The sequence below is a fragment of the Amphiprion ocellaris genome, chromosome 4 (genome assembly GCF_022539595.1).
Source record: "Amphiprion ocellaris isolate individual 3 ecotype Okinawa chromosome 4, ASM2253959v1, whole genome shotgun sequence".
Lineage (NCBI taxonomy): Eukaryota > Metazoa > Chordata > Actinopteri > Pomacentridae > Amphiprion > Amphiprion ocellaris.
Genome location: NC_072769.1, coordinates 16,004,146 through 16,016,180, shown reverse-complemented (window position 1 = coordinate 16,016,180; position 12,035 = coordinate 16,004,146). Strand labels below are relative to the sequence as shown.

General features: G+C 40.0%; 2 protein-coding genes across 4 annotated transcripts in view; one reads left to right on the top strand and one right to left on the bottom strand.

Moving 5' to 3' along the window:
• Positions 1–4,388, top strand: part of pds5a (PDS5 cohesin associated factor A) — a 30,334-nt gene extending 25,946 nt beyond the window's left edge. For all 3 annotated transcript variants that reach the window (XM_023292682.3, XM_023292681.3, XM_055009907.1), the window contains 6 exons: positions 510–629; positions 976–1,038; positions 1,363–1,511; positions 1,611–1,698; positions 1,779–2,047; positions 3,240–4,388. In XM_023292682.3, the coding sequence (XP_023148450.1) occupies positions 510–629; positions 976–1,038; positions 1,363–1,511; positions 1,611–1,698; positions 1,779–2,047; positions 3,240–3,243 (693 nt within the window). In that variant the 3' untranslated portion in view covers positions 3,244–4,388. The remainder of the gene's footprint in view (positions 1–509; positions 630–975; positions 1,039–1,362; positions 1,512–1,610; positions 1,699–1,778; positions 2,048–3,239) is intronic.
• Positions 4,389–4,453: 65 nt separating this feature from the next.
• ube2kb (ubiquitin-conjugating enzyme E2Kb (UBC1 homolog, yeast)) lies at positions 4,454–11,133 on the bottom strand. Its single transcript, XM_023292672.3, has 7 exons — positions 10,719–11,133; positions 9,718–9,811; positions 9,552–9,610; positions 8,692–8,774; positions 8,471–8,570; positions 8,124–8,252; positions 4,454–7,156 (listed from the first exon to the last, which is right to left on the bottom strand). The coding sequence occupies exons 1-7, from the start codon at positions 10,779–10,781 to the stop codon at positions 7,082–7,084; spliced, it is 603 nt and encodes a 200-aa protein (XP_023148440.1). The 5' UTR covers positions 10,782–11,133; the 3' UTR covers positions 4,454–7,081.
• Positions 11,134–12,035: the final 902 nt, after the last annotated feature.

Below are 12,035 nucleotides of genomic sequence, written 5' to 3'. Positions count from 1 at the left end.
TCTGACTCCTCAAGAAGAGAAGGACTGAATGTCTTCAAAAGCACCAGATTTTAGACAGAAAGATGAGTATAGAAAAATTAGGGCTGCCCTCGTAAAAAGATAAGATAAATAAAAATAAAACACAAAAAAAAAAAAAGGGAAATGATAGCAATCTCTGGGATAAAAAACAGGATTAAAACATAAAATTTAAAAGTCAGAATTCTAAGTGTGATAGTACGGATAGTGGAAGGCATGCATACATTTGGCTGGACCTGCACCATGATTTCTAACCTGTAACACATATAATTTCTAATTAATTTCTTACATTTTAAGCCTTATTTTGTAGCTGCAGCACCTTTTGCAGCAGAGTTGTGTGCACATTTTAACAAATACCTCACTGGGGACAGCCTATTGTGCAGAACATAGGGATTTTATATTCATTGGAATGCGTTATTTGTATGGAAAGCACTAAGCTATTTTTGTAACCTAAGAATGAAACCTAAAACTGTGTCTCGTCGTTGTTGTTACAGAAACTGTACATTGTCTGCGACGTTGCTCTCTTCGTGATCGCCAACAAGAGCACAGCATGTCACCTGGATTCTCCGAAAGACCCTGTCTTACCCTCCAAGTTCTTCCTCATACAGGACAAGGCAATACACACACACACACACACACACACACACACACACACACACACACACACACACACACACACACACACACACATACACACATACACACACCACCTGATGTGCAGATGCTATTTTTGTCTTTTGTAGTTTTCAGAATGTAGGGATTGCAACCTTTCAAACACCAGTGCAAATTTCCCTGTCCTTCAAAGACATTAACATTTCAAATTCTTCGTAAAGAATGACCTATCCAATCAAATTTCTAAAAATACGCTCATATGTACCGCTAAAAGCCAACACCACAACCTCTCCAGTTGGCATTTGTGGTTTTTCAGTTTATGCTAATCAAAGTTTTCTATTTCTACAGGACTTCAAAAATGACAAAGAGTATCTGACGGGAGAGATGAGACAAATGCTGCTCACTGGGAAGGTAAATACACAACACATCACAGCAGTAAATAGCTGCAGTCATGAGAATGTTTAGTAATCAACATTAAAGTTTGTAATGCTTAGTAAATAATCGGGTGCAGTGGAGGAAGAGAAGCATTAATTTAGAAATTTGAGTGCATTATGATGTGGGTCTGAGAAAGGTAGAACTATTACGCTGTTGTGAGTTTGAAACATCCATATGAAAATGTTTGTTTTCAGAATATTTAAGTACTGTAGAACATAACATAGTGATATCTGAAACCTCACCAATGATTGATTTTACAAGTAGCAGTCATCATAACCTGCACTCCTTCCCTTTTGTTAGCCTAAACCAGCTCCAGTGTTGGGAGCAGTGAACAAGCCTCTGACAGTACCAGGGAGGAGGATCTTCACCAAGACCACCACAGCTTCAGACACAGCCAGTAACACCAGCACCAACTCCTCTCCGTTGAGTTCAACAATCAACAAAAACAGGTAAACACACACACACACACTACATACACTTTATCACTCATACACGTAATCAGAAAGTAGCGTATGATTCGTCTTTGTCGCTTCCAATGTGTCTTGTAGTAACAGCAGCGCTCCCACCGAGTCGTCAATGAGCCGAGCGCAGGAAAACAACGAGAACCCCGTAATCAAGAATGACGAGGGGAAGAAGGTAGGATCAGATGGGAGCTACAAGTTTAACAGCTTTTAAGTGCTGTTTTCTAGACTGAGGTTTTCTCACTGTCTTTCAAGGAGGAACCGAGTCAGAATGCAACTCCTGATGCCGGGACAGAAGCGTCACCAGTCAAACGACGTGGCCGCCCGCCGAAAACAGCTGCTGCTGCTGCTCCCGTCGCGGCTGAAAAGGAGGCAGCGGCACCAGCGGTTGGCGGAACCGGCAGAGGCAGAAAGAGAGCAGCTGACCCCAACTCCAACCCGTCTGCAGAGTCGATCAACATCAAGATGTCAAAACAGCAGCAGCAGAACGACGAAGGGACGAAGAGACAGATTGACTTGCAGAGGTGAGAGTGGAGAAACAAAGCCGGTGTAATAGAACGGAAGTTGTCCGGACAAAGAGGGAAGGCTTGTTACCCCAGTTTGTGCATCAGGTGTTGACTTTTTTATCTCAGCAGGTGGCCATTTATGAGCACAGTGAAGGAAAAAGTGAGACACATGGAGCCTGGAGAGGAGACAGGGAGAGTTGTAGGGAAAGTTACCCTCCTCCTGGGCAGTGAAGGTGACTCTGAGATAGAGCTGGAGTTGAGCCCAGATGATTATAAGAACATGCCAGCTGTGCAGTCTGGTCTGCCACATATAGCCGAGGAGACACCAAGTCTACAAGGAGGGGAGTTCCGTCTGGCAGGGAGGGAGAGTCCATCGGTCGAGGGAAGGCAGGCAAGAAGGCAGTGAGTTGCTTTAATCCAAGATGTTTAGAAAGCCGCACCACAAGATCCAGGTCTTGTGTCTCACATATGTTAATTAACTCAAAAGGTTCAAAGAGTTTTTGAAGAAATATTTTGGAAATGTACTTTGTTTTCTAATCAGAATCAGCTTTAATGGCCAAATACATACACAACATACAAGGAATTGGATTTGGCTGTTGGTGTCACCCTAGGAATAAGGAAAGAGAATAATAAAAACTATAGAAAGAAGAAGAGGGAAAAAATAGTAGTAATAAAATAAATATAACACAATACACACAGATATTTACAATGCTAGAATAAAGCTTGTTTGTATATAAAGGCAAAGGAAGGTGATTAGTTGAGCTAGAAACAGCTATCCTAGCACTGACTGAAGTTCAAATATAGCATAACTTTCATTAAATAAAGTGCTATATTTTAGTTTTTCAATTGTAACAGGAATGTAAAAATGACAGTTTGTGATTGCACCAGTGTTTTCCCCCATAATTAAATTGGTGTAGCACTTCAGCTATGATCACTTCAGCTATTCCTGGTTTTGCAGATATAATTGTGATAAAGCACCGTGAGTAGTGTTGATAGCCATGTCTTTGAATCGTCTTTCAACTCGTGTATGTTTTGTGTGGCTGAGAAAGTTGCTTTAATGTAATTAATCGCACTGATCCTTCAGCAGAGAACCTGCTTTATAAATAGTTAATATGATGCTTGTAGCTTATTAAAAAAGAAACAATCTGGAGAGTCAAGTAACCAGCCTGAGATATTTGCATCCCTGAGTCCAAACTTTGTTGTCTTTCAGGTAAAGAGGTGAGCGGTGAAGGTAAAATCAAGACTGAGAACGGGCCAGACTCCTCTTTAAACTTTCCCGATCCCCATGTACAAGCTCCTCTGACTCTTAAAGCTTTCCTGGATACATTATGGACCTTTCTTAAAACACACATATACAGAGGCGCACATACACGCACACACACGCACGCACAACACTGACATCCTAGAAGGTTTTAAACAACTTGTAGTCAAGAATTGAAGCTCATTGTATGTAGGTCTTACTCAGAAACATGTTATTTTTTTCCTTTGTGTTTGTTGCTCTTTGCTTCTTTTGTGGAGCCATTTTTAAGAAAAGAAAAAAAACAGGATGGACATTTTACAAACGTTTTAATCTGGTTATGATTGTTGCTTATTAAATTCCCTGGGAAAAATCCTACTATATGTCTCTTGACCTCTTCCTCCTTGTGTCTGTGTTGCACAATATTTTTATTTCAAGCTCACCAGTTTTTCACAGTTATATTTTGTATATACGCCTGTGCAACTCTCCAGTTAAATCTTTTTGGAAGACAGTTACAAATTTGCAGCAAATGAGTGAAATATGGGAACATTAATGCATTTAACAGATGTACCGGCACCAAAATTTTATAAACTTTGGTATGTTTAGGTTTCTAACTTTGGTATGTTTAGGGGCTTTAGCTTGGTTATAGCGTCACAAGGCCAGGTAGAAACTGTGGTTGGGGGGTTCTGAACTGCCACCTGTAATGCTTTGAAGGCCTTTTGATTTATTTCCAGTGTAAATGGACAAATTTTAGCTGTTTAACATTTCTGGATACTGTGCTCCGAGCTCTTTTTCACTGCCTCATCAGGGGCTCTTAAATTGAGCTGGGTTTAATTACTTTTGGTTTTTTACTGCTGAATTACTTCACTTTGGAATGCATAAATGATATATTACTATACAAGTATATGTTCAGGTTTTTGTTCATCTTTTACAATTAAATATTTTTTGTACTTTTGTCAGGTTTATGTTGGGTTAATTCTGCTTTTAAGCATTGAGTGAATGGAAACCTTGCGGGTTGTGTTGATGACAACTTATTTTTGATGTAGTAAAAAGTATGCCTATTCTCATGATCATATTTAAGTTCATTTTCCAAAAAAAAAAAATAAATGCTTTTAGATGTTACCGTGCGGTGCGTTTGTCTCAATCACTGTGTTTTGTAAGTGCAGGTTTCAGAAACACAAGCACACTTGGTTTTCCCACTTTTTTAATCAAAGAAACATGACACTGTCACAATAAATAACCATGCTTTTTTATACTGCTGATGCTCGCGTCCAAGGAAAATAAGTCTCAATCCAAATGGAGAAACTGAGATGCAACAGCCCCTTTTTTAATGCTTTGTCATCGTGCAATATTGTACATAGTGAGAACACCGGGAAGATGGGGAGGTGGCCTCTTTCCTTTTTTTGTCCTTTTTCTTACAAAACGTAGACCCAGTCGTCGACGGTGCACTTTAGTGATTATAGGATGGCTCTATCATGAACTGAATCCAGCTATTTACAAGTAAAGGAGACGGCGTGTGCATTCTACCTGCCTTTTGAACTTTGTATTTTGGCTCTGGCTGGAAACTCACTCATTGTCAGCAGAAAAGGTTGCACCGTAACTCCGTGTCGTACTGGTTTATGTCGGTGTGCTGGTAGGGACCGAGCTAGAGGTCAAGCAAAAAGGAAGATAATTCTTAAAAAACAAACAGCCCTGCATGAGGATGCATCTACACCCCGCTTCTCTACACAGTCCATGTACCTCAGATCATAATAAAACGCTGTGCAGGCCTGCTATCTAGGAGTTCCAGCCTCTTTTACTACTCATAAGACATGATTCAAAGACAACCTCAGTGAGCATTTTAATTGGCTGTGTAATAAAGCATTTTTGGGAATATAGGTCATCACCTATACACCTGTAAATATGGCCAACGTTTCGATTGAGTGCTGCTAGAGTGGATCAGCGATGAGTCGTACAGCTTCGCCTCCATCCACAGTGAGCAGATCCTTAATCCGTGGCTGACAATGACCACTCTGAAATGAGTTTAAAAAAAAAACAACACTGCAAACCTAAATCCTTAAAGACATTCAGAATCACTCATTTCATACTGACACATCTGTTCACAGCATTTCCTAGCAACATACTTGTAAAAAAAAAAAAAAAAAAAAATGCTTTGGTTCTCTACATGTGTAACACCAACTGTGGGTGGTTTTCCATGCAGAGGTCCCGGGTGTCTCGAGTCTGACAGGATGTTAAACCCAACAGACACCCACCACATCATTTGGCCAAATGAACTAAAGGCAACAGAACATGCAAGAACAATAAGACACGAGAAAAGGTTGGATTGTGGTGTAGCAGAAAAGGTACATGTGATGACCTTCAAGAGCCTGAGCTGGCTGTTAACCTCCTGCACCGTTAGGGCCAGGACATTGGCTGCGCCACCCCTAAACGACAACAGTAAGAAAAAAAACTAAACGGCATGACATTCAGAGGGAGTATTCATGGATCACAAAAGCATAAAAAGATATCTCTCCATATAATTGTAAACTAGGCATAGTTTATATTTAAAATAATTTGTTTTACAATGCCATGTAAGAAAAAAAGTATATCCCCATTGTATTTTCAAATTTACACACATCTATTTACAGATAACTTTTTTCTTCTGTGCATGTGTGCAGATGTCAGAGGATGTGTGCATGTGTGTGACCTTTTCTTATTCTACATACAGAAAGAAAAACTTGCACATCCAAACTTCTGCGTGGATCAAAGCGTCTATGATAAACTTGTTGAGGAAAAAACCCATTACACTGCTCATGCACAGCACTATCCAGTCAAGTAAATCAACCCAGCGAGACTTTGACAGTATTAGAAGTCGGTAAGGGAGAATCTGACACACGGTCCAAGGATGGCGATGTAGAGTGAGAGCAGTATGCAGGACTTCCCTTACATTTTACCCTGGAAAATCCACCAGGCAGTGGCAGTTGTTCGACCCTTTGCAATATTAAGAAAAAGAAACCGATGAAAAAAAGTTTCAGAGCAGATGCAAAGCCCCCTTTCACGTATGCGCTCTCCCCTTTTAACCCGACGGCATCTGAACGTGTCGACATCAAGTCTGATTAAGCGCTCTGGTCACTTTTCCGTAAAAGTTGCGATGATAATCCTACTACCAAGTAAAGTTTCTGGAAAACAGCACGAGTCTGAACTGCATGGCTGTTTGTAGGAATCTGTCGTGTGAGTGTAATAAATACAGGAGGACCCATTTGAGCAAAGAGAGAGTTGTGTGCATCTACGCATGTGGAACTAGAGGAATAACTTCAATATCTACTTGATGTACTGTCCAATTTTGCATGTATGATCAACATTGTGCCCGTACCATGACTCTCTCCATCACTGTGCTGGGTGTGTCTGTACATTCACGTGAAAGTGACCGATGTCTTAACGACAGAGTGCCGTCACTTTAACGGACCGATGAGGCCAGCGGCGTTACATATCCCACGTCTGAAAAGGGCTTAATAAAAGGGCATGGAAGACAAGGTGCATGATTGAGAGTTTTTCGGGGCTTATTACAAGAACACACATTTTGAGTTAGGTGGAACAAAAGACTCGGCATAGTGAACAGAGGAGACAGACAGGCAACAGGGTGGTGTGCATATTGGCAACTGCGGTGCTACCGGTGTCGAGTTTGTAGCAAAGTACACTGTTACAAAAGAGGGCTGAGACTGCCGTGATGAATGGGGTGTTGTCTGTTTAACAAAAAGGCGATGGTGGAATGGTGGCAGGGAGGAGCTGATGCTATGATGAAGGGAGTTTTTTGGATCCTCACACCTGGCTGGACTTCAGTTGCTGAGGAGCAGCTCTGTCGCCGTTTCCACATCCCAGGATTTTGAAGACAAGGCCGCTATTACTGCATTCTGTATACGAGGAGGAAGAACACATTCAATTACTGTAATCTGTGTATGTTAAAGTCAACTAAAACAAAGATCTGAAGCTGTATGTTTCTATTTATTTTAAAAAGTAAGCAAAGAAGTAAAAATTATTTGTTTTCTCTTGATAATATGCATAACAGGGCTGCATGAGGTAGAGTGAGACATTCAATCAAGGCTGACATTGTTATGAAAATATGAATAATAGGAGAGGACACAGCTTTGTTCTACCCATTCTTTTGGAAAACTGTCTGATGATGTTAATTCCAGCGCACTGATTCACTGTTTTCTTCTTCTTCTACCAGCTAAAAAGGTTACGCCAACAGGGTTGTTGTGGGACACATGTTCCATGCATAATAATTAATATTTAAAATATTATGCTGATTAAAAAATGTTCCCATAATTACAAGAGGCATCAATGAAAAAAATGAAACCAAAAAAGGAGATTTAAATTTAATTTTAACAGTTTTATTTGAGATTCAATTTGGTCATCGGGGAGTGGGACAAGAAAAAATGGCATTTTAGGAGGAACTCCAGACTTATTTGGTATTTCTAAAAATATTTTCAAACATTCTTTTCTCCTAGTTTTTTTTTTTTTTTTTTTTTTTTTTAACATTTGGTCTCAAGACAAGTAAATTTACACAACAGCTGCATGTTTTAGTATTTTGTACATATTTGAAATTTGATGGGTGGGACGTAAAATGCCCTCCAATTCTGGAATGAACCTTATAATATTATTCATATCAGGAAAAATAAAAAATATCCACAACAGAAAATCTGAAACCGATTAATTTTTTGCCACTGTTGCTTCAAAGAATAAATAACCGATTGTAAAAAAAAAAAAAAAAAATTCCTGACTTTCAGCGTTCCTTTCAATCAAAACCTCATGTTCTGCATTGTGCTTTGTTTTACATAAAAATGGTACAATACAACAAAAACAGAAAAAGATTCTGACCTTATCGAAGCCCATGGCACAGAGTTTGTCTATTTTACGCGTATAGTCAGGACTGGAGACCGGAGCGCCCGCATAGACGTGAGACCACAGCCTTGCAGTCTGCTTGAACATTTCTGGGTTCTGCTTATACTGAGGATTGAGAGAGAAAACTAAATTTAACATAAAAATGAATTAACAAGCTGGAGAGGGGCAGACTGTGTATTTAGAGGCTGGCAATGAGCTGACTACATGTACCAAAATATATTCTGTACCCTCTGGTTCTGTTTTTTTTAAATAATTGCTGTCTGCCATCAAAAAATAAGGGGAAGTGCTGAGCAGTATTACTCAACTTAAAGAGTATTCCCCACCTGGTTTGCTACTACTGCATCCTGTGGGTCGTCTGGTTCTGCTGCAGCAAGAAGAGCCTGTAAAGACAACAGCACCGTCCGCAGGGTCATAGCAGCTGCCCTGGGTGAAACAGATGAAAAGAAGCAGCAGTTAAGCGTTTTAAAGGGACTGTTTCTGCTGTGTTTGACAGAAGGGGCACAGCAAAACAAGAAGTACAGCAGGTACAGATAATTTTACTCACCACTGGTCTTTTAAAATGTCCAGACATATCGCTCCCGTCACAGAACTGATGTTAGGATGCCAGATCTTAGTGATGAAGCGCACCTAAGAAAGACAGGTGTGAGAGGTTGTCTAGGTATGAGTCGTGAGGTGATAGAAAAGACAAAGTGTATCGCAAAGCATGACAATGCTTACACGCATGATAAGGTACTGACAATAAGTCTTATCCTTTTTTTAAAAAGTAATTTGTGAGCAGCCTGAGACTTTGTTGTACTGTTTCCACCCTACAGTAACTGTCATTTTAACATGTCTTGGTATATTAGGCCATTGTCTGGGAAATGCTACAAATTAATGAGCCATAAAAGCTTCATGGTAGCACTGGATATTTGCATTTTCACATCATTGTGATAAAATGCCCAGATTTGTTTGGAATTTAATTCACTGGTTAAAGAGAACACAAGCAGCTTTATGCATGAACTGTGCCTTAATGGGTTTTTAACAAACACCGCTATCAACTGTAGCGACTCTGCATTGTAAAATTACTGCAGAAGATAATTTCATGGGATATGTTTATATGACTCACTCAGTCAATGGAAATCAAAGGCTCGCACGACAATAAAATTCCCCCATAAGGTCATAAGTACAAGACTTTCTCTTTCACTTTTTTGTTTTCAAATGTGGATTGATGGCAATCAGAAATCTCAATAAGGTGTTTACAAGTTACAATATCATACCATTTAACTTCAGCTAACATATTCAGGTTCTATAAAACTCAATAAGCACATCAAGGTAGTTGAAATCAGAATATATTTACTCGCAAACCAGAATAATGCTATATACATGTATTCAAATGATCTTGATGGGAAATATTACAGCACATACCTTTGGCGGGTTAAAAGGATATGTTTCTGGGATTTTTATTTCAAGCTGATACCTGCCACCTAGAAAACAATGTAAAATGTCAATGTTACAGTCTAACAAATCCTAGCATTCAATTGTGGTAATAAATATCTTGCCAAGTCATCACAGTGCAGATATGTGGCAATACCTTCATATGGTGTATCTGGAGGACCTGCGATCTCGCCCCTCAGCTCTGTGAAGTTCTCATCCACCAAATCTACTTTAATCTGGTTTTTACTTGTCTGTTGTTCGGGACAAATGAGACAGACATAATAAATTACTCTGGTGTTTAGGTGAATCACAGGTCTCAGCCTATGTCTTGACATGTTTCCCACAAGTATGAAAACACACACTTCAGCTAACAAACACGATGTATCCGATATGTTAGCTGTTGAAGGCACACCTGGTGTAATTTTACATGAAAGAAGACGGTTTGTTTCATAGTTTCAGAGGAAAGCGTTCGGACATTCACGTTAGCACCACAGATAGCTTGCTAGTGGAGCCGGGGCTAGCTAAAGTTAACTACAAACCTACATTACCTGGACTTCACAGGTAGTAGTCTGACAACGTACAGCTTTTAAATGATTCCAACACTTTCACATTCACACCAACCAGTCGATCAATGTTTAATATATTTGTCCCGCTGAAGAACATTATAGAAAAACACCACATGCTAATGCTAGCTGTGGATGATATGTCAAAATAACGTTACCGTTAGCACGCTAAAAGCTGCTAAACCGACCTGACAGTAACTATTTTACGGTAGTAAACGGCTGATACGAGGCGGGTGTTAAAGACACACAAAGCAGGTTTGCTTTAGCGGGGTAATTACCCAAAGGTATGCGGTATTGTTCGTTAGGAACACAGGGCCTGTCAGTTGACAAATCTGAATCCCCGGTGTTTCCTGAACACACCCACCTGACATAACAGGAGAGGTTCGACCTGAAGCGAGGCTAAAGCTAGCTGAAGTTCTTCTGTCTGGGCCTCACCTACCGCAACACAGAACCGAGACCTGACCAAGGTAATTCTGCTCTGCCGTAACACCTACTGACACTGCACATTTTAACAGCGTTGAAGCTGCAACAAAGAAGGCGCCGAAGCGAGGTAAAAAATAATAATAATAATAAATGGCCACAAACGTCACCGCACCTCTTCGCTTTTGAGAACTTCTTTGAACTCCCGCTTGATCCTTTGGACCGCGATGTTAGCCATGGCTGTCTGCTGAGCTGCTGCCGCCTCGAAGCTGGACCCGGGGCCTCTCTCCCTGCGCCGTCTGTCTGTGCGGGGACTGCCTGCTCGGGTGTTTTTTTTTCACACTTACGGAGCTCCTTCCACTTTCACTGTCTGCCGCCTCTTGTTTACCTCAGACGGAGCTCACCGTTGCCGTCGACCACCCGCCCGCCTGCCTGCCTGCCAGCCAGCCAGCGTCAGTCCGTCCAGAACATGCAGTCAGCGAGCAGCAGCACGGAGCACAAACTGGAACTTTCATTAATGAGCTCCGGTGACAGACAACATGTGTTTAAGCTCTTTTGAAACTCGCCTTCAGGACATTTCTCATCATGTGCTGAGCCCACCTGATCTCTAGCACTGTGTGGTGACTGTCAGGAATTTACATCTGGCTGTGGGGATTTTACTTATTCTTGTACAAACTGGGAATAGGAAGGCAAAAGCAAAGTAAATAAAAGAGGCTGATTTCAAACCCAGTGACAACTCGGATGACATTTCAACTACTATCACTTCTACTGAACTTATGAACTAAACTGCCTACTTATGTCATTTGCACATCTAAGCACATTCCCATTTGCACATTTCTATCTCACTCCTGTATATTCTTGTATATTTTGTTGATTTTTTTCTTTCTATATTATATTTTCTACATTTTTAGTTTATTTTACCTTCACTTTATACCCTACCCTAATATTATGTGTTGTCTTATTGTTTAGAATAATAATTCATTTGTATAGCGCTTTTCAAAATACTCAAAGACACTTCACATAGTTACAATTCTAAAATCAGCAACATTGAAACAGAGGAACATCATAAAACAAGTCATAAAACACATCATAAAATAAATTAGTATTATATATTATAAGCAGTTCTGAACAGGTGGGTCTTGATGAGGATTTTTACCCCTTTGTTGAATATTCATGCTGCTGTAACAAATGAATTAACAAATGAAGTCAGTCTAAGTTTAAGTCTAAGTTTAAGCCACAGCTTGGGAAATAATCATTAGACTACCTGTTTATTTCTTTACAAATTCTACAAAACAGGCCTTCAATAGAATTTTTTTTTTCTTCAAATTACCATGGCAATACAGTAATAGCATCTTCTACAATACTAGAAAAAGAAGATAATGTATTGAAACTACGAGATGGCTGAAAACATTTTTTTTTTAACTCACCAGTATTTTCTGCACAAGCTTTCTATATATACATAGTAACATAACTGCTCCTGAAGTTGCTTCCA